Source organism: Ambystoma mexicanum, chromosome 12, assembly GCF_040938575.1.
Source record: "Ambystoma mexicanum isolate Mex_15411 chromosome 12, UKY_AmexF1_1, whole genome shotgun sequence".
Lineage (NCBI taxonomy): Eukaryota > Metazoa > Chordata > Amphibia > Caudata > Ambystomatidae > Ambystoma > Ambystoma mexicanum.
Window position 1 is genome coordinate 579,891,715 of NC_090936.1, and position 27,279 is coordinate 579,918,993.

Sequence of the window (27,279 nt, forward strand, 5' to 3'; positions counted from 1 at the left end):
GGGCTGCATAGCGGTTGATCCATTCAGAGGGACGAAGGGGGGTGATCGGGGGATGGGGTATTACAGTTGATGCCGGAGGAGGGCTCTGTGAATGTGTAGGGGCAATGTTTCTGAGAAACTGGATGTAGCGGGTGAGAGTTGTCTGGTGGGGGGAATTGTGTTGAGAATAGAGAGGGCAGAAGCCATGATTAGAGTGAGGTAGATCATAGTCCACTGGCTAATTACCGGAATGCAGGACTGAAGTGGGTCAAATGCAGTCAAGAGGGCAGCAGGTCTGAGCTGAACAGATGTAATGGGTTAGGGTGGCACAATAGTCAGGCCAGTATAGATTGATTACTCATTGACAAAGGCTGCTACAAAGGTGTAGGATGCAACGTAGGGTGCAGCGAGTCAAATCAGTGGACTCACTGCTTGTCACTAGGTTGCAGGTGCGATAGGCTGATACATACAGTAGGTAACAGTAGGTAGGCACACTCAAATATGATGCAGTGGGCTAGGTCATAAGGTTGCATGTGCAATAGGCTAATACAATCAGTAGGTAGCAATAGGTAGGCACATACATATTCGATATTACAGATGCGTTAACAATATATCATAGTGTCATGCAGGTAGAGTGTTATATATTCATTGCATAATGGGCCACATTGTGTGTGGGTCTGCAATGTTGTTTTCCTGGGTTCGTGCCCGTCAGAGATATCTATCGAGGCAAGTGGCCCAGGGGGAGATCTTGGCCAAGTTATCTGGCTTCGCGTGGTGAGCTTAGCAGGTAGAGGAGGGTGGGCTAGGAACACACTGGTGATGGAGGTGGAAGGCAGCAGGCCTCCGCTAAATTCTATTATATTAACAGGTCATACGAGGTGGCGCCAGCATTTTGCTTCACACTTGCAAATTTAAGGAGCACAGACAATAGGGTTGTAACGGTATAACGGTATACCGTTAAAGATACCGTGAACCACTTAATTGAACAATAATAACCGTCACATTGTTTATACGGGTATACCGTTTATACCGTTAAGTGTGCTTTTCAATCTGATTTGGAAAGGCTGCAGCAAGCAAGTGCTGCGCAGTCTTGGTCTTGTACTGTTGGATGTGCTGTCTGCGAAGTAGTTTCGGTTGGAGCAGTTTTTAATGCCATTCCATAAACCACACATGCCTGACATAAAATCAATATGTTAGCAATAGGAAGAATAAATACAGTGCCAAGAAGGAAAAGGGTTTACTTTGGGATGGCGTCTTTGGGGTTTATATATTTATAATGGATAACGTTTGCTAACATATGACAATGGGGGATTTCGCTGGTTCCATCATTGAATTTACATAGAATAAGTCACTGGGCCTCATTACGACCCTGGCGGTACGGGGTAAACTGTGCCGTAAAAGGTGCTGGCGCCGTTTACCCCGTACCGACCTCATTACGAGGTCCCCTCGCGGGACCCAGGAAGCAATGCCTGGTCAAACCAGGTGTGCTTACCGGGTCCCGCGAGGGGAAGAGAGAGCAAACAACGGCCAACTCGTAATGGCCCCTGGTTTGCTCCCTCTCCCATTCCCATTTAGCCCTATGGGGGCTGAAATGGGAATGGGGAAGGACCAGGTCCGGGTCCTTGGAGGGAGGAATTACCGGGCCTTCTGAACTCGGAATGGCCCGGTTATTCCTCATTCTGAGGATCCGGACGTGATTTCGGCGGCAGCCATGCCGCCAATAGCGGCATGGCTACCGCCGAACTCGTAATGAGAGCCACACTGCGAAATTCACTCAGCTCTGTGGGTATTCCCTGCTGCCATACCAAAGGGTAACATGTCCGTGATTACTGAACACCTTTTGGCCTGCAAGTAAACTAAAGGCTGTAACGTAAAGAGTGTGTGTGTGCGTGTGTGTGTGTATGCGCACAAACGTATACTACCATCAGCCTCCATTGATCTATCAAGATGGCAACATGTTCATCTTCACCAGTAACCAGTGGGGGAGCTAAAAGCCTAAATGACCACTTAAGAAAAGCTATTCAGTCTGCTTTGCCAGTCGCAGCAGGGCTCCCCCCCCCACCTCTTCACACGTGGGTTTGGTGGAAGCAAGCAGTGGCATTTCAGTGGAAAGTATGTTGAAAAGCCCAATTCTGGCCCTGGGTGCCTGGTTTTGTTTGTGATGATAAATCTGACAATTTATGACCTTTTAGAAAATATTTGTTAAGATTAGTTAACTCCACCTGCTATACCGCGATAACCATGATATACCGTGATACCCCTAACAGACAATGCTCACCTATGATAGCGGAGTACAGAGTCGCACGCCTGCACAGACGGCTGCCGCCTTACGGTGGTGGTGATTGGCTCCTGCGCTGGTCGCTGCTTGAGGTGAACAGCCTCAGTTTCAGGCCGCGTTGCACTGGTCATCTTAGGTTGGGCAGAGGCCCGGCAGCAACGTAGCGAATGGAAAAAGGGAATTGGAACTGCACAATTCGTGTGCATTGGCTGGAAGGGAGTCAGGCACAATTTGTGCATCGGCTGGGATGTGATCAGGGTAATTCTCACCCTGTGTGTCAGTGGTTTCACTGACCTGCAATCCTGGCGCTGGGTGTTGCAAATGATGCGGTCGCTGGAGATGGAGGTGCAGGGGAGGAGGAGGGCTCCTGCCCACTCGACACTGGCGGTGGGTCTACTGAGCACAGGAGACAAAGCAGGGCCTGGTCCTGGGCCTTTGCCGGAGGACGGCTGCCGCCTTACAGTGGTGATGATTGGCTCTTACGCTGGTCGTTGCTTAAGAACTGCGGTAAATAGTCTCAGTTTCAGGCCGCGTTGCTTAGGTTGGGCAGAGGCCTGGCATCAATGTGGCAAATGCAAAAGGGGAATGGGAACTGCACAATTCATGTGCATTGGGGTGTGATCAGGGTAATTCTCACCCTGTGTCTCGGTGGTTTCACTGAGCTGCAATCCTGGCCCTCGGTGTTGCAAATGATGCGGTCGCTGGAGATGGAGGTGCAGGATGGCTCCTGCCCACTCCGACGCTGGCTAACAGTTTCACATTGTGGGTAACACACTTTGTAAAGTCACAATTTCATCGTGCTCACCAATCTAACAATTTCAATCTCTAACATCAGTCATTGCATCAAGACAGCTGTAATACCAAATATCGTTGTCATAAGAATTATCATGTGTTAATAAACACGTAAGACTCATCACATTAAATTCTGGCTGATTAGACAAAACACATGAAATCTGATTTGCAATTCATGCCCCTATGGTGGATAGAACCCAAGAGGTCAATCCACAGGACTTCCCTTTGTAGTAGCCTCCTATGTACGGATGGACGGAACATAAGTCAAATATCCGTACCAAGAACACTAAATCTCCTGTGGCGATGCACTTTATGGAAGTGAGACACACAGTGGCCCAACTTAAGTGCGTGATCTTAGAAAAAGTAGTGTTAGGGAGCGGAGGAGACCTACATAGACCTTAATGATTAATAACGACCATGATTACGTCTAACATATAGATTTGAGGGAACCCTCATTAACTTTTGTAATTCATTGCAACACAATACGTACACATGTGTTATGCAATACTAGAACCTTAGGCTAGTTACAATAACTCCCGATTGAATAGGTTTGGAGGTCTTACCTGAGCAGACTGATATGTTCAACGGGAAAGCAAATGCTGAGCTCAAGAATCTCCCCGACCAATGCGTCAACCTCTCAACCGGTAGGGAAACTCAGCGTGAGAGGTACGCACCAGTCAGGGAAACCCTCTGGGGAAGAAAACCCTGGTCGAGCGCAGGATCCGAAGATTGGAGTGTGGTTTGAGTGTGGTTCGCAGGCTGATGACTCCTATTCGATCATGGCGTTGAGTATCGGAAGACTGCTTCTGGAGAGGGGAGAGATGAGAAGCGAAGAGATGAATAGTAGCAGTACAGGAAGGGAAATGGGTAAAAACAGGCAGGAGACTGATTTCCCTGACCTCTTAACCAGCCGGATTAGAAATACCAGGAGAGAAGCCGAGAATACGGGACACAGAGAGTGGTAACTGGAACACTAGTCTGTAAGAAGAAAGTAAAGGTAAGTAGAATCAGATCCTAAAATACTCGAAGAAGGAAGGGACTTGGACGAGAGTTTTTGTTAATACCCAGAATGCAGTAACTCGAGAACTCTGAGGCAGCGTTTCAGAATGAGACGCTAGATGAATCCGGGGAATATGTATCTGCCAAGAATGCTGGATAGAGGATCTGGAAGGTCAAGAGAAGAGGGGTTAGTAATGGTAGAGGTAGAGGCTTTACGAAGGATTGAGATTGCCTAGTTGCGAACTCACGGAGCATCCGCTAGCACAGTAGCGACGCGAAGAGCTGGAAGTCTCCATGGCCTATGAAGAGTCACGTGAGCGGTACGCCGTACCTCTGGCGAACGTGAGAGGACTGGAACGGCAATAGCGGAACCGTTCGTACTGCGATCCACCATCTTGGAGGTACCATTCCGAACGGAACCGCAGAGCCGGCTTCTAGACCAAAGGGACCAGCGCTTCGTGAGTGTAACAGTATGCCCCCTTCTCCTGGGGGGCGACCCTGGTTTCCCTGGATGCAACCTAAAGAATCGTCGGACCAGACGTGGAGCATGAACTCCAGAGGCCGGCTCCCACGTTCTTTCTGCAGGGGAGTACCCCTTCCAGTCCACCAAGAACTGTAGCCTCCCCCTCCGATAACGGGAATCACAGATACTGGCGACTTCATATTCTGGACCAGTATCGGTAGAGATAGGAGGAGGAGGGGTACAATCCGACCGGTGAAATCGATCCGGTACTGTCAACCGAATCTGGGAGAGGTGAAAAACAGGATGAATCCGGGACCATGACGAGGGCAAATCGAGCTTGACTGCCGCAGAACCCACCATCGATAAGATCCTGAATGGACCGAAGAACCTAGGGGATAACTTGGAAGGGACCAGATGCCGGGGAAGAAAGCGAGAAGCCAACCAAACAGTATCTCCCGGGCTCAAAGGTGGGACGTCTTGGCGATGTTTATCAGCAGTCCGCTTGGCCCTATCTTGAGCCATTCGTAATGAGACTCTAGCCGATTTATGTCCTTCTTGTATTTCGGAAATAAGGCCATCCACTCCTGGACAACTAGAAGGGGATAAAGGGACAGAAGGAACAAAGGAAGGATGGAATCCATAAGTACAATGGAAAGGGCTAGTATGAAGGGCCGAATGAAGGGCATTGTTATATGCAAATTCGGCTAAAGGCAACAAGTCCAACCAATTGTCTTGGGCGGCTGATGTGAAACACCGTAGATAGGCCTCCAAGGTTTGGTTAAGGCGTTCCGTCTGTCCGTTCGTCTGTGGGTGATATCCCGAGCTGAGAGCCCGCTTGATTTCTAAGACTTGGCAAACCTTTTCCCAAAACTTGGAGGTGTATTGAGGGCCCCTATCGGAGACCACTGTGTCCGGTAGGCCATGTCTGGAGAAAATTTCAGAAAGGAAAATCTTAGACATTTCCCCAGCCCCAGGCAGCTTGTTCATGGGAGTGAAATGTGCCAATTTCGTAAGATAATCAATGGTGACCATTATGGCGGTCTTGTTGCGTGAGGGAGGAAGATCTACTATAAAGTCGGTAGAGATCACTTGCCAAGGTTTCTCTGGAATCGGCATCCGGGTGAGCAGCCCCAAAGGCGGAGTTCTGGGATTCTTGGATTGGGAACAAACGATGCAGGCTGCTACATAGTCCTGTACATCCTTGCGGACTTCCGGCCACCAAAAATATCTTAGCACTAGGTTCAAAGTGCCTTGAACGCCTCGATGCCCAGCGGCCCGAGAGTCGTGACACATTCGTAATACTTCATGCTGCAACTCTGAAGTAGGGATGAAGACTTGCGATTTGTGAAAGAAAAAGGAATCGTCCTGGGAAAGATGGTAAGTACTGGCTGTCTTCTTGCAGGCGTCAAGGTTAGAAACCGATGCAGTCCTCAATTCGCTTAAGAAGTCGGTGATGACAGCGATGAATTTTGCTTTGGGGAACAATTGTTCAGAGCTGAATTGGGAGACAGGAACGTCCTTACGAGAGAGAGCATCCGCCCTCTGGTTTTGTTTTCCTGGAAGAATAGTGAATTCGATCCGGAATGGAAGGAAGAAATACGCCCAACGTGCTTGTCGGCTGTTGGTTGTATGTGCATTCTGTAGGACCCTGAGATTTTGATGATCTGTTCGTACCACTACAGGAAAGGGTTAACCTAGTAACAAGTGTCTCCACTCTTCAAACGCCCTTTTTATAGCCAACAATTCTTTTTCGAGCACAGAGTAGTTCTGTTCCGAAGCATTGAAGGTTTTAGAAAGATATGCAACAGGTCTTTCATCTCTTTGGTCGGTTTGTTGGAGTAAGACCGCGCCCAGAGCATGATGAGATGCATCAGTTTCCACAAAAAACTGTTTATTCTGGTCGGGGGTAATCAAACAGGATGCAGAAGTGAACAAGGATTTAAGTGTTTGAAATGCAGAATCGGTGGATTTATCCCAAACAAACGGAATTCCCTTCTTTAACAGTCGAGTCAGGGGCAGAATAATATCCGAAAAGTTAGGGATGAATTTCCTATAGAAATTAGCAAAACCTAAAAACCGTTGGATCTCCTTAACGTTAGAAGGTATGGGCCAATCAACCACAGCGGAGATCTTTTTTGGATCCATGGAAATGCCTTGGGCTGACATCACAAACCCGAGATAGGTTACCTGTCTTTGGTGAAATTCACATTTAGATGCTTTACAGTACAGCTGATTTGACTGCAGTCGTTTGAGTACAGTTTCTACATGTATCAGGTGTTCTTCTTGAGAGTAGGAGTATACTAAGATGTCGTCTAAGTAGATGATTACAAAATGGAATAGAATATCTGCGAACAGATGGTCCATGAAACGCTGGAACACAGCAGGTGCGTTCACCAATCCAAAAGGCATGACGTGATACTCAAAATGCCCAAATGGGGTTCGAAATGCTGTCTTCCATTCGTCTCCAGGGGCAATCCGGATGAGATGGTATGCTCCGCGAAGGTCCAGTTTAGTATAAAAGGAAGCTCCTCGGACTGCCTCCAAGATGTCAGGGATTAAAGGCATAGGATATTTATCTGCCACTGTGATTTTGTTAAGACCCCTGTAGTCAATACAAGGTCGAAGTTCATTAGTCTCCTTCTTTGGAATGAAGAAGAGAGAGGCTCCGGCCGGGGAAACCGACTCAGTAATGAGCCCGTTCCTTAAATTGGTTTGGAGATATTCTTTGAGGACTACCTTTTCTTGTTGGGAAAGGACATACATCCTCCCAAACGGGATAGGTTTGTCCGGAAGAAGTTCAATGTGACAGTCATCTCTTCTATGAGGCGGTAGAGTAGGGAACTGGGGATTGGAAAAGACAGACTGATACTTAGAATAGCATTCCGGAACAATCTCCAAGTTGTTTATTGAGGATACTGGTGAAGGGATCGAGTTTTCAGTCGGGATGTAGATGCCAACTGATTCCTTGGCTAAACAATGGCTGACACAGTATTCCGAGCCGAGGAAAAGAGTACCTGCTGTCCAATTTATAAAGGGGTTATGTCTCCTTAACCAGGGGAGACCCAATATAATGGGGAAATGGGCTGCCTTGATTAAATCGAAAGATAAGGTCTCTTTATGAGAGGCAATTTGACAGACAACAGGTTCTGTCTGTTCTCGGATAGGACCAGAACTTAGTGGATGTCCGTCCACTCCTTGAATAGGAGTGACCATCGCTTTGGGTATACAGTTAATTCCATGTTTATTGGCCCATTGGTCATCAATGAAATTCCCTGCAGCACCGCAATCTATCAGAGCAGGTATGTTCTGTACCATCTGAGTGTGAAAAACAAGAGTAACAGAAATAATAACCATGTTTTGAGTGGTTGCTACTGAGTCCAGATTTACAGGGATTCTCTTCGGGGAATCAGAATCTTGCGCCCCTACCGTTGTTCCCCCTGCGGTAGGGCTTTGAAGTTTCCCGACCCCTTGGCTGGAGTGCGTCGGGGGGGAACTAAAGGACAATCTCGTAACTTATGAGACGAAGCTCCGCAATACATGCATAGTCCCATACTCTTCCTTCTCTCTTTCTCACCTATCGATAGGGGCCCTCTCACTGTTCCTATTTGCATAGGCTCGTCTGAAGTGATAGCTTTATTTGTTACGGGGGGATAATCGAGTTGAGATCGTATGCCTCTAGTTTTCTTCTTTTCAAAAGAACGTTCATGTAAGCGGTAATCGATTTGCATGATGAGTGTGATCATATCCGCTAGATTTGCCGGACGCGGAACCTTAACTACCTCATCCTTTAATTCGTCTGAAAGTCCTCGTCGGAATAAGGTGAGCAACCCATCGTCTGGCCATCCTGACTCAGAGGAAAGCTGTTTGAAGAGAGTGATATAGGTAAGTAGGTCTTTGTTACCTTGTCTAAGATCTAACAGTCTTTCTTGCGTGGATACCGAGATCTCTTGTCTACTAAACATTGCTTTCAAACTGTTGGTGAAAGCAGAATAAGAGTCCAAGATCACATTATTAGAGGTCACTAAAGGTGTAGCCCAGGCCAAAGCAGGTCCGGCCAAATGAGAAATCACAAAGCCAATCTTATCTTTGTCTGTTGGAAAGAAGCGGGACTTGAAGGTAAATTGCACAGTGCAGCTATCAAGAAACTCCTTGAGTTTGTGTGGGTCTCCGTCAAACTTGCCTGTATTCAAACATACTGGAGGAGAGTCTGAGAAGGCACGAGTAACCTGTTGTCGTAATTGGGCATTATCCTGTTTAAGAGCTTGTATCTCTAGGGACATTGATTGCATGGCGGCAATTAGTTGTTGCATTTGCTGTTCCATTGAATCACAGTCTGCCGTAGCCTTATTTTATATTTTTATTTTGGGCGTCGCTAACTGTTATGCAATACTAGAACCTTAGGCTAGTTACAATAACTCCCGATTGAATAGGTTTGGAGGTCTTACCTGAGCAGACTGATATGTTCAACGGGAAAGCAAATGCTGAGCTCAAGAATCTCCCCGACCAATGCGTCAACCTCTCAACCGGTAGGGAAACTCAGCGTGAGAGGTACGCACCAGTCAGGGAAACCCTCTGGGGAAGAAAACCCTGGTCGAGCGCAGGATCCGAAGATTGGAGTGTGGTTTGAGTGTGGTTCGCAGGCTGATGACTCCTATTCGATCATGGCGTTGAGTATCGGAAGACTGCTTCTGGAGAGGGGAGAGATGAGAAGCGAAGAGATGAATAGTAGCAGTACAGGAAGGGAAATGGGTAAAAACAGGCAGGAGACTGATTTCCCTGACCTCTTAACCAGCCGGATTAGAAATACCAGGAGAGAAGCCGAGAATACGGGACACAGAGAGTGGTAACTGGAACACTAGTCTGTAAGAAGAAAGTAAAGGTAAGTAGAATCAGATCCTAAAATACTCGAAGAAGGAAGGGACTTGGACGAGAGTTTTTGTTAATACCCAGAATGCAGTAACTCGAGAACTCTGAGGCAGCGTTTCAGAATGAGACGCTAGATGAATCCGGGGAATATGTATCTGCCAAGAATGCTGGATAGAGGATCTGGAAGGTCAAGAGAAGAGGGGTTAGTAATGGTAGAGGTAGAGGCTTTACGAAGGATTGAGATTGCCTAGTTGCGAACTCACGGAGCATCCGCTAGCACAGTAGCGACGCGAAGAGCTGGAAGTCTCCATGGCCTATGAAGAGTCACGTGAGCGGTACGCCGTACCTCTGGCGAACGTGAGAGGACTGGAACGGCAATAGCGGAACCGTTCGTACTGCGATCCACCATCTTGGAGGTACCATTCCGAACGGAACCGCAGAGCCGGCTTCTAGACCAAAGGGACCAGCGCTTCGTGAGTGTAACAACATGGGCTGACCGTGCAGATGCCAGTATGCTCATATGTAGTGTTGTAGTCTGTTATGAAATAACATAATGACACGAAAATATTACGCACAGCCAAATGGCATGGTTAATACGAAATATGCCTCCACTGTGCAAGGCGTACTCAGACTTGAGCGCTTTTTGCTGAAGGTCTACATGGGAACTAATCCATCACCATGATTAATTTCACTCTTTATCCAAAGAAAACTGTGGTTTTCCTGTTTAGTAAAAGAAGGCCTTCATCATTCACGGCAAGCGTCGCATAGGGAGTTAATTGAGAAGTTGAATTCCAGCAATGCGGCTGGTTAATACACAGTAGCGAGAATACACTCATTCCCCAAACTGTAGGAGATTGGAATACAGTGGACGGACACTGTGTGTTTACATAAGGAAGACTGAAGGTTAGTCACCTTTTATACCTAGTACAGATTAGTAATTATTCTTTATGATCAATTGATACTTTTCTGAACCTAGCCTCTGTGTGTTACCTTTCAGGTACACATCCAGGCGCTTAAGTTTGATCACATGAACAAGGAATAATAGGCTCCAAAGCCCCTGAAGAAGGATTTAGGAAGAATCCGAAATGCGTTGGCAACTACTAACAAGACTATCATTAGTGGAGTTTATTAGGATGTTAATGATTGCATCTACATTGGAAATTTTTGAAGTTTGAAACTCTTACAAGTTGTTGTGTGACACATATAACAGAAACTATTACTTTATGACTTAAATCTTCTGTATATGTGTTGATGTTCTTACCATTGATTTTGGAGAGTCACTTTTTCCTTCATGATATTTATCGTAATTATATTTTGAAACAAACTCATTGAATCTGAAGCTTTTCTCTTAACAAAAGTAATATTGAATTGTTTGGATTGGTGTAAGGTCCTCTGCGAAATATGAATGTATATATTGGTAACTGTCATCTGTCTCAGACCAGATACTGAAAATCATCTAAACATTTAAACTAGATAACGTACTTGAGGCGACCCAGTTTATAGGGTTTGCCCCATTGTACGTTTCCAAAAACTTTTGGGATCTCTTTATCCCTTGGGAGTGCATACTGGGGTTACCTGCTGAGACACAACAAACCTTTTAGTGCATCCACATAAATGGCATATGCCGTAAATGAACTACATCAAAGGAGGCTAAGACCCAAAGGGCCTGATTTACAAAAGCCTTTCACAAGGGAGCAATCACATTGAAAAACACTTTGTAAATTAGGCCCAGTGACTACTCACCTAAGTGACCCCCTTAGGTTTCAACTGTAAACATCAGTGCAGGTTCCCTTCCAACATGACCGTGTCACGCCCACTTTAAAGGGATGGTCTAGTAAAAAATGTTATTTAAAAAATAGATAGGTCACATAATAAAAAATATACTAGCATCCTCCGTTTTAAAACTTCCTATGTAAAATTTTGAGCTATTCAAGCTCAAAATTCGAAAAAGCAAGCACAGGGGCGCCGCCATTTTGTGAAATGGAAGCCCTCCTGTGCTGGCTTTTGCTTTTGCGGCACTAATGAAGGAAAAGCCAGCCAGCTGTAGTAAACAAAGTCTACCGCTGGGTGGCTTTCCCTTCATTAGTGCCGGGACTCGGAGGACGCGGACCGGAGACCAGAGCAGGAAAGCTGCAGCTGAATCTCGGTAAGTGCTGTACAAAAAATAAGCACTAGCTGCGTTTTTTTTTCTAAGTTTTCTGGGCTGGAGGAGCCCGGAAAACTTAGAAATAAAACCGCAGCTTTAAAAACGTTGTATTTATGTTTGCGGTCGCTTTTGAAGCGACCGCAAGCATAAATAAAACGTTATTGTGTTATTGTGTTATTGTGTTGGAAAACGCTGCGGTTTTTAAACCAACACAACTGCGCTGTGTCTGCCTGAATCTGCTTTACCATTTGGGGCTCTCGGGCTCCCGGGGAGCCCGAGAGCCCCAAATGGAAAAGCAGATTCAGGCAGACACAAACGCGGCATTGCGGAAAACAACCGCGTTTGTGTCTGCCTGAATCTGCTTTTCCATGCTCCTCCAGCCCGGAAAACTTAGAAAAAAAAAGGCAGCTGGTGCTTATTTTTTGTATAGCACTTACCGAGATTCAGCTGCAGCTTTCCTGCTCTGGTCTCCGGTCCGCGTCCTCCGAGTCCCGGCACTAATGAAGGGAAAGCCACCCAGCGGTAGACTTTGTTTACTACAGCTGGCTGGCTTTTCCTTCATTAGTGCCGCAAAAGCAAAAGCCAGCACAGGAGGGCCTCCATTTCACAAAATGGCGGCGCCCCTGTGCTTGCTTTTTCGAATTTTGAGCTTGAATAGCTCAAAATTTTACATAGGAAGTTTTAAAACGGAGGATGCTAGTATATTTTTTTTATGTGACCTATCTATTTTTTAAATAACATTTTTTACTAGACCATCCCTTTAACACTCACTGCCTCGCATGGCATTGTTACACTATCATGCCGATAAGGTGATATGGTGAAAGTATGAGCAGGCCCAGAACGGTTCGACAGCGGAGGCAGGGCATTCATTCACCCCAGAAAGGCGCAGCTATCCGATCCGTGTTCCAATAGCTTTACTTCGCATTTAGTAAGCAAAAAACGCATTGCAAATACTCAGCGAGAGCCCAGCTGCAGCCCAGGCTTTGATGAATAGGGCCCGGCCCTTCATGGAACCAAAGCTTACTTATAAACTCATTCAAAGCAGACATGTGCCTTACTTCATTACTCACAATCAAAAGGTTCATGATTAAAACACCTCTATTTTTAATATAAAACAAAATGCATAAAGTAATAAAGGGGACTGCGCGGGCTGAGCTCCATCACGAGCAGTGACTTTCCAGCTGCATGGCGGAATCCAGGGTCGGAAAATGTTCATCTTACCTCCAGACTGGGTGATGAGAACTTAAGTTATACATATCACAGCGTGAGTCTCCACTGGCTGGGCAGGCATGGGCTACTGGAGGAGGAGGAAGGAACCTGAACTTGTCTTCTTCTCGAGTTGTGTGGGTCTGTGGGACCTATTGCTTTGCTCTGGGCAGGCTGGAAGGAGAAGGATGACCTCCATGCGCAGGGCAATCATCCACACTATAGGACCTTTACACAAGCCCCTCCAATGTAGCACAGAGGTGGAAGCCCCACGCAGGTAGCAAAGGTGTGCTTCCAGCTGACACCACCCCAGTCTCGAAGAGGCATAGAGTAGGTGTGGGGTTAGGGTGTGGGGGTCAATGACCAGTTTTCACATTAAAATGCATGGGCGCAGCCTACTATCGCCCCCCTGGGAGTTATGTTTTGAACTGTTTTAAGGTAATATCTGGCACCCGACCAGCTGAACTGTGCATGTGTGGAGTGGGCTGCTCAGAAAAGCAATGATCAACCCCATATATTCACAGTTCAAAAGCTGCGTGTCAATGAGTGAAACTCTGCTCCATCTCATTCAAACACATCCGCAGGCTGGGCTTTCAAGGAAGGCACCACCCAGGCACCCTAAAACACGAGCCGCCACTACAAGTTTCTGTACTCAACATATGAAACACAATATTTTGACACGTTTTACTATAAAGCACTTTGAGGCCTTCAAAGTTCAGCTATAGAAAGCCTTCAACAAAATAAACGGACAAATGAGCAGGGCTCAAGTTGAGGGTACACACGGGTGGCCTTAGTCCACCCATCTTTTCAGAGGGTGGATTTAGTCCCCCCCTTGCTAAAATGAGAAACATTGAATGTCCTCTTTGAATTTATGAATTAAAGCCGACTTCGGGATCGAACCACAGTCGTCATGTTTGCAGGCCGGATACTTCACCACTGCACTAACCTGATGAAAAATAACAGACAACTAAAGGAGAAATGCCCCATTTCGGTACTGCAAGTTCCAGGGAAAACATTTGTATTGGTTCTTGAAGTTTAAAACATGCACACCTTTTAACATTTTCAAAAACACTATTAGAAACAAGTATCCTCTCTTGGTTTTGTTTGTTGTGTTGATTTTATGAAAGGCAAATGCCATTTGTCCTGTGAAATTTGGGTGGTTATGTTAAAACAAATGTAATGAAATGTGCATATTTCACCTTGATATGCTAACTTCTGGCGCGTGACATCCCATTGCGTTTGTTGATGAGAACCCTACTTTTATTTTTATGACTTGGACCTGTGCATGTTAGAACATGCCAAGTAGGGAAGTATACCACTTTCAGCAACACAACAGCTCATCACTGACCATGGACAGCAACAGCAGTTAACAGCAAAGACAGCAACACCCTCAGCAGCACAGAACTCCAAACTACGAGACAGCTCACCAGCAGTACAGCACCTGCTAAGACCAAAGAAAGCACCTCCAGCAGCACAGGTCCCGAACCAACATAAACAGACACTCTAGCAGACAAGTCCCCTAACACCAGAGAAGGTGGCTCTGGAAGTACAGGTCCCCTAACAGCATAGGCAGCAATGGCTGTACAAGAAGCACAGATACCCAAAAACCATAGATATTTACTACAAGCACAAGTCCCCCAAAAAGCTAGACAGCCACTGCAGCAACACAAACCCTTCCAGCACCATAGACAGCAACCCAGCAATGCAGTGACCCCTAAAACGATGGATCGGCCTGTTAGCACAAACCTACCATAATCAAAGCAATAGACAGCCTTCACACCAACACTGCACCATTCACCAAAATAGATAAGCCCTCCCAGCAGCACATCACCCACTAAAACCATAGACCGCATTGCCAGCAAAACAGGTCCCCTAATCACATGGACAGCCACTAGAGGAGCACAGCAGAACTGGTCACTTAGCACTGCAGAAGCACAGTACCCTAGACACCTCAGAAAGCTTAAGCTTCACTCTCATATTCTGCAAGATGACACTCTGAACCAGTAAGTGGATTTTGTACCAGCTGTTAACAGGTAAATATCTACATTTCAGTATCTATTGATGGATTAAGGCAGTGTATCATTTGACAGTATTACCTCATTTCTGTTTGGTTTAAGAGAAAGTGACTCCAACGGGCCAAGATTTGCAACCACTGGAGCAACTGCCATTCCTGCCTGCAGTGGAAATAAAAGGACAAGAGAAAGAAAGACCTTGAGTGAATAATAAAAATATCACAGAGCTGAACCACATTCCGATGGGCCCTGCCTCTTTTGGGATGGGAGGGGAATTTATGTTCAATCAATCCTGGGCTATTCATACCCATATACCATATTCATATACCCCTCCCCCCTCTCTTTGGGCACTCACTGATCTACCTATGGAAACAGTGCCTACTTGAAGGGACCACTATGCCACTAATGGGCTCAGCCCTTCCATGGAGTGGGTCCTAGCACCTGAGGTGAGAGGAACCCAGTGTGACTGTATATTAAAAACTGGTCTTAACAGCACTGTGCAGCGTTATATGCATCTGATGCAATCTTTAGGGCCTAAGAACAACTGTATGAGCCACATACAAAACATACAGGTTTTCAATTTCTGTCTCACTACCATCAAGGAGAAATCCTGCCAAATTGCCTGAGAGAGAAACTTAAATATCAGCAACTTAAAAGTTAAATGTTCCCTCCCTTTCCAATTATCATTTGGTCAAGTACTTGTTTTACCATTTCTCCATAAGTACAAACATGTATTAAAATAAAACATTTCTGGAGGGCGTGGTCAAGCAGCAACGGAGATGGCAGCATTGACGCGGAGCTCCAAGAGCAGTGAGATTATATTTACAGCATGAACATTTAACATTGAATGTGTTAACTCCTACACATTACCTTTTAGTGTTGTCAACAGCAGGGTATAATTTTTAAAGCATTTCCGCGGCTTCAACCGCAACACGCACTCTTATTGTGGTGCCGGTGACTTTGATGTGAGACGGTATAGTGCCCGCACCTTCTCGGACGTCCTCCAACTCGGTCTCTCCCTGATATCTGCTGCTGTGTGTGCCAGGAGGCTTGGAGGAGGAGGCTTTGCCGACACCTGGCTCGACTTCGGAGTGTCCTTCATGACGGTGACAGTTGCGCTTTACCTCGGAGGTGGGTCCTTCATTAAATGCGATGCATTTTTGCAATTTTTGCCAGTGCAGTCCCTTAATTTCACTTCAGCAGCCACACAGTGATAAAAGCAATGATTCCTGCCATTGCTGCGGCTTGTTCAAGCTGGCTAACCGCTTGTGTCCTCCGTCGGAGCCTTCTCCTTTCTTCCTCACAAGCAGGAGCTTTCCTCACGTCATCCAGCCCGTCAATCACTTTACCTCCTGCCTGCAACTGCACAGTGAGGCCTACTCTCTAATGGCACCAGGTGGCTGAATTGTATAGTACATCTCATATTTTATTTTAATTTCTTTCTGATTTCCTTCAACTTCAAGCACACAACAGCTATCTTTTACGTCTGAACATGGCTAATACTACCAAAACTGCACCCATATCAGATAATTCACCATTTAATTCCTGCATGAAATGTCTTTTAGAGAAACTCAGCAACATTTGTTCCTCCATTTCTACTCTTGACTCCCACTCCTCCAGCATACAAGAAGAACTTAAAGGCTTCAAAAATGTAATTAAAATATTCTCTGGCAGACTAAATGAAGCAGACGAAAGGGTTGCTATTGTGGAGGATAGGGTGGAAGGTCTTCAGAGCATGCATCTAAGACTTGCATAACTGGAAGATGAATTCACGGAATTAGAAGATAGAAATCATAGAGACAACCTACACCTTTATGAGATCCCTGAAAAAATGGAAGGAGACGACCCCATCAATTTCCTTTCCAAATGGATCCCATCCACCTTAGGTATCACCTTTTCACCCCCGTTCGTACTGCAAGGTGCTCACCGGAAAAGGCCTTGCTTCTCTAACAGCAGCACCACGCCAAGACCCTTAATTGCTTGCTTTTTAAGACATCAACAAGCATGCCAATCTCTACTAGCTGCCAGAAAGAATTCCCCCATCCTTTTTCAGGGCAACAGAATCTTTATCTCTCCAGACTTCTCCAAGATAACTCAATCCACGAGGAAAAGATGCCTTGATATGAGACGTCCCTTGACATCAGATATGGACTACTGGATCCTGAAAAGATGATAATTACCATTCTGTATGGACCTACCAAAGAATTCACAGAACCAAATGATCTCTTCAATTTGCTGTAATCTCTTCAAGCTATGTCGATGGATACAACCTCCCTGGACTCCTCGTTTAGCACATCCAAGCCAGACCTACAACTTCAACTATCCCCCATGATACTCTTTCTTACTTCCATTGAAACTAACCTCACCTCATCTCTTTTACCATTACTTATGTTTATATCAACACTAATATTGAACTTAGTGTTTTTTCCTTTCTTGTCGTGACCCCACCCTTCTGTTTCTCCCCATGTACACCGGTGATGCCACAACATGTAGTGAGTATTGCGCCAATGGTTTATTACATCTCTTAAAATCACATTTATTGTATTACGTTAATGTATTAACTTTCACTGCACTCTTTGTTTTAGTGATCATCAACCTTGTTATTGCATATGTCTATTAAGATTGTTACTTGGAATGTCAAAGGATTGAATCATCCTATTAAACGCAACAAGATAATCACTTAACTTGCCAAAATTAAAGCTGATATTGCTTGTCTCCAAGAGACTTATCTGAGCTCTGATAGCGAAAACCTCAAAATAAGAGCCTCTTGGGTCAGCCATATCTTCTCCAATGCTTTAGACAAAAATGTGTCTCTGTATTGATCAATAAGCATCTACACTTCACATTAGTCAATGAAGATAAAGACCCTGAAGGCCGGTGAATCATTATAGAAGCGATCATCAACAACTTGCCAATAACTATAATCAATGTCTATTTTCCCAACGCCCCAACCCCCTTTTCTGGTCTAATTTTAATCTAAAGCTTGCTCAGAAGAGTCCAGATAGACTTATTTTATGTGGAGATGTGAACCAGGTTTTTGACTTTACCCTTGGCCGCAAATCTACATCAAATCTTGTCGATTCCAAATTCTGCAGCAGTTTCCTAAGCTTGCTACAAAACCTCAATTAAAATTGACTCTTGGTGCTTCTGTTACCCAGATACAAAAGATTATACGTTCTACTCCCCTGCCCACCAATCCTTCTCTAGACTAGATAACATTTTTGCTAACTCTTCACTAACCCCCACTATTATTAATTCTGAAATCGGTCACATAACCATTTCTGGTCATGCACCTGTCTCTACTACCCTATAATGGATACCTATACCTAAACTCTCACCAAGATGTAGATTTAACTCATTTCTCCTTGAAGACAAATCCTTCATCAACAAAACCAACTCTTTTATCGAAGAGTTCTTTCTCAACAACCGTCCAGAACACACCTTCATGCATAATAACTGGGACGCTTTCAAAGCCACCCTACGTGAGTTTATGATTCAGTTCTCTGCCATTAGAAAACGACAATCAGAATTCACTCATAACACACTAACAATCTCAATTAAAGAACTTGAAAGGTCGTACTATGCTAACCCTGATCTCAATATTGCAAAAGGTCTCAAGAATTTAACAAACTATGCACCAATAGAGGGTTCCATGTAATAATGTCGCCACAAAAATCTCGCCATGCAAAAATATCGCCGCAAAATGGCAGTTTTTTGTGGCAAAATTATTGCATGGAACATGCGAGGGACACCCCGGCAACCCCCAAACCTTTTTTTTGTTTTACATTTTTTTTTTTGCCCCGTCCCCATATATATGGTCACCCAAATAATATCGCCACAACATTTTCCCGGCGATATTATTTACGGCGACCATATATATGGTGATATTATTACCTGATACCCAATAGAGCTGCTAATTCGATACTTAGATCTAGATCTAAACTATACAATGAATCTAACAAAGCTGGGAAAATGTTAGCATCCTATCTAAAAAAGTAAAAAGAAAAATCGCTCATTACCCATATCATCTCTCCCGATGGTAATAGATTAACCAATCAAAATGATATAAATGATGCCTTTCTTGACTTTTACTCCAACCTATATTCCTCTGATACCTCTATTAGGATTTCTTAAATCCATTTCTTTGGAAAAAATAAAAGATAATCCTTACATCCAGTCAACCTTTCCCCCCTTTAACACACCTTTATCCCTAACAGAAATTAAACAAGCCATATTAGATCTCTACCCAATAAAGTCCCAGGTCCTGACGGTTTCACCGTAGACTTCTATAAGGCATTTATTGATTCCATTGCACCAAAACATTTACAATTATATTTGTACTTTGTTGAAAGTGGCCAAAGCCCCGGTTCCTTTGGTGAGGCACTTCTCATACCTTTCCCCAAAGTACATAAAGATCCCTCATTAATTAAAAACTACAGACCCATCTGTATTATCAACTCTGACTCTAAGATATTTGCCAAAATTCTGGCAAAACGCTTATAAAAATATCTTCCTAAGATTATACACTCGGACCAATCTGGTTTTATCAAAGATCGCCACGCTTCATCTAATAATAGACTCTTATTTAATACGCTTTCTCACTCCCAAAATTCTGACAAACCCCTGGTCCTCCTGGCACTTGACGCAGAGAAAGCCTTTGAATGTGTATCTTGGACCTTTATGTTCTAATCCTTAAAATGGCACGGCTTCTCTCCTTACTTTATCAATTTGGTCAGAGTCTTATACTCATCTCCTACCACTCGATTTCTTATTAACATTTATCTCTCCTCTTTCCAAATAAAAAGAGGCACCCATCAAGGTTGCCCCCTCTCTCCCTTGTTATTTAACTTTGCACTAGAATCCCTTCTACAAAGCATCAGAATAAATACCAACATCAAAGGTATCTTCATTAATAAAATAGAAATAAAATGATCTGCTTATGCGGATGACATTCTAATTTATCTTTCAAATCCTGCCTCCTCCATCCAACATTTAATATCTACCATAAATAATTTCTCTATTGTCTTTGGTTACAAATTAAATTTTGATAAATCTGAGGTTATGCCTCTCACTAATGCATGTAATCCAAACAATACCCCATTATCTGGTATGTCATGGCAACCCCCCACATATTAAATATTTAGGACTTCATATTGCTAAAGATATTCACACCACTATCAACCTCATAGTCGAAAAAGTAACAAAAATGATCTGAGGGTGGTCACCTCTCTTCTTATCTTGGTGGGGGCGTCTTGATACCATAAAAACGATGATTAGCCCCATTATCGTCTACTCTTTATCTATGATCCCCATAGCAATTCAACTAAATGTTACAAAAAACTTGACTCCCTACTTCTTAAATTCTTATGGAACCATAAAACACAGTGTATTGCCATCAACAAACCAAGACTTCCTAAACTTTTAGGTGGAGTTAAATTTCCTAACTTTCAGTTGTACCATAAACCCTTCGCCCTAAGCAATTAACTATTTTTAAATACTATGAAACCCACCTCCAAAGCGCTCCTTTATGGGTCAGTATAGAAGACAGCATTATTTCATCGCTCTCCCTCTCCCGCTTCTTAATTGCACCCTCTTGCCCTAATATTACTTATTTTCCTCCACTGCACTTTTTAAAATCCATTTGGAATAAGCTCCCTACCAATTCTTATTTTGAAGCCAGCATAGGTGACATCGTCCTCTGGTTCAATAAACACAATTCCACCAAATCTAACCCCACTACTATTTATAGCTGGTACTCATCAGGCATCACATTTATCAAACAACTACTCCATAATTCTGTAGAAATCCCCTTTGCACAGATTTGTTCACAATACAATATCCCTGAATCGGATCTCCCCTTTCACAAATTCCTCCTCAAATCAATATCTAAATATTTGCCCATCCTTGACCCAAAAATCCCATACCCCACTTCTGACTTTTTTAACCAACAATCCGTCCATTAGTTCAACCAAATTAAATGTGTTCCTAAATGATCCCCCTTCACCCAATCTATTAAAATCTAGTGTAAACAGGCAATGGGAGATTGACCAGAACTTTCAACCTACCTCAGATTTGTGGGCGCAAATTTTGAAAATGTGCCATTCTATGTCTGTAGCTGGCAATCTTACCCAAACCCATTTATTAATTTTCCACTGCGCTTTCCTTACACCCCTACGAATTGCCAAAGTTGTGTATAACTCACCCAACAATTGATGGTCTTGTCATGAACCAAACACAGATTTTCCTCATTTAATTTTTAATTGTAAATATGTGTATGCTTTTTGGACAAGGATCTAGTCACGTCTGAAAATGATCTTTCATTTCACAGAACCTTTGTCGCTCTCAAATCTTATGATTGGTTCCATTTTTAATCCGATTATACAACAAATTGAATCTCCTGCATTATTTAATTTGTTTGTCAGTATTGCTTTCCATAACATTACTTATAACTGGAAGAATACATCTAATTTACCTTATAATAGCTGGTGGAATTTTATCTGCTCTACTCATCGGATTGAAAAATTACATGCATCTTCTCTCGACTGTTTTTACACAAATTTAACAAATAATTGAATGTGTTTGTTCATTACCTTAACAATCCTGACTAAGTATAATAAATTCTCAGTCACTGATGTCCTTTACCTTTCCTTCCCTATTGTCTTCAGTCTTATATTTTCGTTTTTGTCTCCCCTGTTTGTCTCAATATCTATTCAGTCAAATAATCGTATCAACTTTATTTTGTTTAACTTGTTTTATCAATCGTTATGGATATAATACTCAGAGAGAGTATAATTGTTAAAATATGTTTACCATATACTTGTATTAACTCATTTTTCTTAGTGTGACTTATCTGCAAATGTCTGAGTCTGAAAAAGTGAATAATTTCAGTGTACGCTTTTCAAAAAAGCGCAAATTGTTGAGTCTTGCTCCATTTTCAAAATAATAAAAATGATCAGCATATAACAATTTATGTCTTACTTACATTCATGCCATAACTTTCCATTATGCACTAGACTATCAAAGGCTGGTGTCACTTCCTCATACATTTATTTTTTCTATTGTCACTCCTGGCAGGTAAGTACAAAAGCAAATAAGGTCACCCTGCACATCTTTTGCTGCACAAGGCTTCACAATTTCCAGAATTGGCCTTGCCAACATGGCCATCATGGCTCCCAAAATCTGTACAGCAATATTTCTTAATAAGGAAAACATCTGTCAAACGCAAAGAAAGGGCATGGGTTGCATAATGTGACAGGTAGCCATGCCCACTTTTAGTATGACCTTCACCAAAGGTCATACCAAAATGGTGTACATTCTTTGATGTTACACCTGCACGTTGTACACCCGCACTCCTCTCTCTCCTTCTCTCAACAATTTCCCACACCTGTCGCTACCACCTCTTGAATATTCGCAAAACCGTCCTTCTCTCACTTTCCACGCTACTAAACTTCTAATCTCCTCCCTCATCTTCTCCCGCCTCTTCTACTGCTCCTCCCTACTCTTTGGACTTCCTACTTCTCATCTTGCCCCTCTTAAATCCATCTACCACTCTGCTGTTCGTACCCTCTGTCTACTTACCACCCGTGACTCCATCTCTACCTCTCTCTCTTTCCTTGGCTGGCTTCCTTTTCACTCACAACTTAAATCTCAATTTCTCTGCCTTGTTTTCAAATCTCTCCATAGTCTCACTCCCCCTTATCTCTCCTCCCTTCTCTTCTTCTACTCTCCCTCCCGTTCCCTTCGGTCAGCTGACCATTTCCTTCTCACTGTACCTCCCTCCCCTTGTGCCTCCTCCCGTTTCCGCTCCATCCAACTCCTAGCACCTGTACACTGGAACTCCCTTCCTCTTGCTATCCGCGCTACCCCCACCTTCACCTCATTTCGCTCTTTGCTTAAGTCTGTCCTCCTCCATTCTCCTCCCTGAATCACCTCCCCCCTCCTGCGTCCCCCCTCCCATCCCTATTCTTTCCCCTGACTATCTCCCCCTCTCCTGCCTCCCCCTCTCACCCTCCTCCTTCCCTCCTCCTACCATTGTTCACCACTCCCCTCCTATCCACTCCCTCCCCCCTTCCCCACCTATCCCCCTCAGTTAATTGCTCTTTTCACTGTTTTGTTGATTGATTCATAATGTATTTGCTTCAACTGTTATATTGTTTGTTTATGTATTATGTTGTTCAATTTTACAGCGCTTTGGCGTAAGGTGCTTAATAAATCAATAAATACAAATATAGAAGTGACCCTGGATCAATTATAAAGGTTTTACTTCTGTATTAAAGGGCATTCATTGTACAAGCATCAATTTTACGATCTGTTGAACACAACTAGCGTATTATATAGTCAAGCTTTCAAGCGATGTGAAAGGAAGATCTTTTATAAAAGTGTGAAAAGCACAGCACAACATTTAGCACAAACTGTAACACTGATTCTACATTAATAAAAACTAAACATCATCTAAAAATGTAATAAAAATAAAAGGTATTTATATGTAAAGTGTCTCTTTTGTTTTTTATCCTTGGGAGGGAAACTTGGCAGAGAAACTGTTACGCAAAAAATCTACTATGATGAGGGGTGTGTGGGTAATTACAGGTGTTTTGATCCCTTTCTTAAAGCTGTGGAAGCTGTGGATAAGAAGATCAAAAGGTAAAATGTGGTAGAGTGGTTATCGGGGGAGGACTCTTACACACTACATCAGCTGACTAGAAAGCGCTAACTTAGAAGAGCAGTTATAACCGGTTATAAAGACTTGCAATGGCAGGCTGATTTAACTGATTTGCATAAGTTTAAAAATCACAACAATGGCTGCAAATATATATTAACTGTCATAGATGTCTTATCCAAATATGCTTTTGCAGAGATTTTGATGATAAAATGGGCACCGTAGTGACTCAGGCTTTTAAATCAATTTTTAAACAAGGCTGTATACCTGTAAAACAACAGACCAATGCAGGTAAAGTGCTTTTGAACATATCTTTGAGAGCATTACTAAAGAAGTTCAATATTCAGCATGTAGTTAAGCATACAGAGGTCAAGGCATCTATAGTAGAGCCTTTTAATAGAATACTAAAAAAGTACATTATGGCGTTATTTTAACATTGCAATACCTACCAATACACAGATGTCCAGTAGATGTTTATAAAGTCGTATAATGCTAAGAACCACAGATCTATCAAAATTGCTCCTAAGGATATGACTGACGATAATGCTTTGATAGTGTGGCGAGACCTTGATGCATTAAGGTTAAAGTCGTTAAAAAATTGAAATGTTATTCCGAAAGGATGATCACGTGAGGATCTCCAAGTTGAGAGTTGTACTTACCCAGGGATATGTACAAACGCGTGTGACTGAGCAAATTATCATAGATGAGTCCGGTGTCAAGGAAGGCTTAGCTATCGACTGTTTTAAGGACTATAACAATGAGGGAGTCGAAGGTGTTTTTTTATACTGAAGAGTAGCAGAAAATAAAGAACGATCCGAATAGAGTATTTCGTGCTGAAAATATTGTATCAACAAGGGGTAGCAGTTGCCAGAAAGACTATCTGGTTAAAGGGACAGTTGTAACACAACATTTATTAGTTGGATTTTGGTTAGCTCCATAAAAGATGCAAAGGCTTAAAATGCTACGAGTAGGGTAAGAAAATGGAAAATCGCTCTTTCTATATCACTGTACCATCCAACCCATTCCCACAGGTTTCCAGACATCCAGATCTCCAATTACACCGTAAAATGATCCAAACCTGTAGATTTAAAAGGGCTGTGGAAAGTGTCCCTCGCCAAGATTCAATATCCTAGAACATGGAATACTTTTACAAGAATCAAAGCAAAATTTGCAATCATGCGTAATAATCCTACACCGATACTGCATAGTTAATTCCCTAATTGGTATTACAAAAGCGTAACAAATGTCATAACCGCCATCAATAAGACGCTTTCAAACATCAAGACGCATAATGGGGGTCATTACGACCCTGGCGTTAAGGGTTTAACGGCGCTGGAAAAGGTGTCGGTGCCGTTAAACCATCAACGCCTGATTACGAGGTCCCTTTGCAGCTCCCGACCTGGTATGGACCAGCCGTTAAAGTAGGGACCCGCAAAGGGACTTCCAAGGTAATTACGGTACCGCAATTTGCGGTGCCGTAATTACCGCCTTCCCCAGTCCCATTGAGCCCTATGGGGAAAAAATGGGAATGGGGAAGGGCCAATGGTAAATGGGGAATTACCACCTGCCAACCTTGGAATGGGCCGGTATTTCCCCATTTACCATTGGCGGACTCGTTACAATACCGGCAGCAACCATGGTACTAATAGCGCCATTGGTTACCGCCGGTGTTGTAATGAGGGCAAATGACGTGCAATTGGTTATACATGCCTATGAAAGGAAATCATTTATTTTAAGTCCCGATTCAGATACCAAATTTAATTTTACTCGATAGCTGTTCAGGGTTTTAGGAACGGTACAGCACATAGACAACATAAAGCCTTTGGACAATACCCGGGAAGATATCAATGGTTGTTTCTGTACTTTGTTTCTATACTTTGACATTGTAGAATCTCAAGCGAGTGGGCGATAGTTATGCACCTCTGCTCAGACCCATACCAATCAAAGATTTGAACAATTAGATTGTGAATATTCAGTATATTAAAATGGACTATGTGCCAGTGTGTAAAGAACATTTTGATACTATAATCAACTTTGTTAAAAAGGATGTTCAGGCTTTTCCTGTGTCTTTCAAGTATGGGAAGGTGATCAAGAAGCTACATCTTCGTCCTCGAAAGACTGTTGACTATTGATCATGGTTTTGATAAAAACGATGTCGACCCTGCCCTTTATAGAGATTACTTCATGACCCAACCGGGTCATGGCATGCCTGTCTTCCATGGGGCTCCTGTCATGTACAGTGCAGGATTGGGTGATATATTTAGATGCTTACTCAGAAGAGTCATACCTTTTTTGAAGAGAGGATTACAGATGGTGAAGCCCCATGTCACCACTGCTGCTAAGAACATTGCTATGGATGTGATGGGTTCGGTATCATGGGCATTGTATAATCGTATAGATAATAAGACGCAGCAGCATGTTGCCCAGCAGGGATCTGGACTAGTCTACGTGCGGTGTGTAAAACAGGTACTAAAAGAAAAAGAATCAATGCATGTCATAGACCACCTAGACCTAATAAAAGAAGAAGAAAAAACAAAGTGCCAGCCCATTCACAAAGAGTTCACAAACATCGAGGAACAGTGCTTAAGAATATCTTCTAAAACATGGATTTTGTACATCTGCAGAAAATGACAAGTTGGAAGTTGACATTTTCCAAATACCACCCACCCAATCCAGTGTAGAAAAGAGTTACTTTTTGGAAGTCCCGCTGTCAGTGGATCTGTATGATTTTCCCGCGGCTGAATAACCCGCAACGGAAATGTTTGCATGCGAAATGTACACAATACAAAATGTTTGGACATTTCCCATGCGGGCATCCATTACAAAACAACCCCAAAACCATACAAACACACACCTCCACCCACAACACAATCACACCCACACCCCCAACATACCCCCACCACCCTACTTACCTTTCCTTCCGATGCGCTGTGTCCCTGCAGCGCCGGTTCCCTTTCACTTCCGTACTGTATAGTGTAGTGAACGGGGTGTTGCGGGGGACACCCCAGCAGCCTTTCTAAAAATAAATCTTTTTTAAACCGACCCCACCAAAAGACCTAAACATATACCACGAAAGGTTCGAACTTTTGGTAGTTCGAACTTTTCGTGGTATGTGTTTTAGGTCTTTTGGTGGGGTCGGTAATTTATATTCAGTCATTTTGACTGATTCCCTGTTAGTGGCCCTTTGCAGTTCTTTATAGCCAGATCCCATCTTTACTTGGATCTAAGCAACACACTGTTATGCTTATCGTGTCAGATCACTAATGCTGATGGATCAAACATCGGTGCTGGGGCCAGGGTAGCGCATGTGTGCTACCCCATCGCTAGCCTATTTAGTCAAGTGGATGTGATGCTTGGAGATCATTTGATATTCCAATCTAGAAATTGTTACGCTTGCAGGGCCTATACAGAACTGTTACTAAACCATAGCAATAATGCCTTAAGTACTCAGCATACAGCAAGTCTCTTCTACAAAGATACACCTAGATTTCATCAATCTACTGCTTTGGATGGAGAGAACTCAGATGTTATTAAAAGGGCACAGTACACAGACAGAAGTCACAGGTTTGATTTGATAGGCCACATACACACAGATCTGTTATTTCACCAGAAACCTATAATTAACGGATTAGATGTCAAACTGAAACTCACAAGGAATGCCAATATGTTATGCTTGATGTACAGATATGTAAAAGCCAGTGTACTAAATATTGTATGTGCGAGTCTATTTGTGAAGCGCTCACAAATTTCATCAAGTGTGTAGCTGGCCCAATCAGAAGCCTTACAAATTGCCAAAGCCAAATACCCTGGTGATAGTGTAACCATTAAATATGTCAATATTCAAAGAGGTAGTGCCAACAGTCAGGATAATTTATTTATGGG

The 27,279-nt window shown here is 43.4% G+C and overlaps 1 protein-coding gene across 3 annotated transcripts in view; it reads right to left on the reverse strand.

The window, feature by feature from the left end:
- The window catches only part of NUDT8 (nudix hydrolase 8), a 218,523-nt gene that overhangs the window by 109,352 nt on the left and 81,892 nt on the right, over positions 1 to 27,279 (reverse strand). For 2 of the 3 annotated variants that reach the window (XR_011281820.1, XM_069628917.1), the window contains exon 4: positions 14,826 to 14,903. The exons of the other annotated variant lie outside the window; for it this stretch is intronic. Coding sequence is in view for 1 of the 2 variants with exons in the window: in XM_069628917.1 (XP_069485018.1) it covers positions 14,826 to 14,903 (78 nt within the window). In the remaining variant the exon portion in view is untranslated. The remainder of the gene's footprint in view (positions 1 to 14,825; positions 14,904 to 27,279) is intronic. 3 annotated transcript variants of the gene reach the window in all.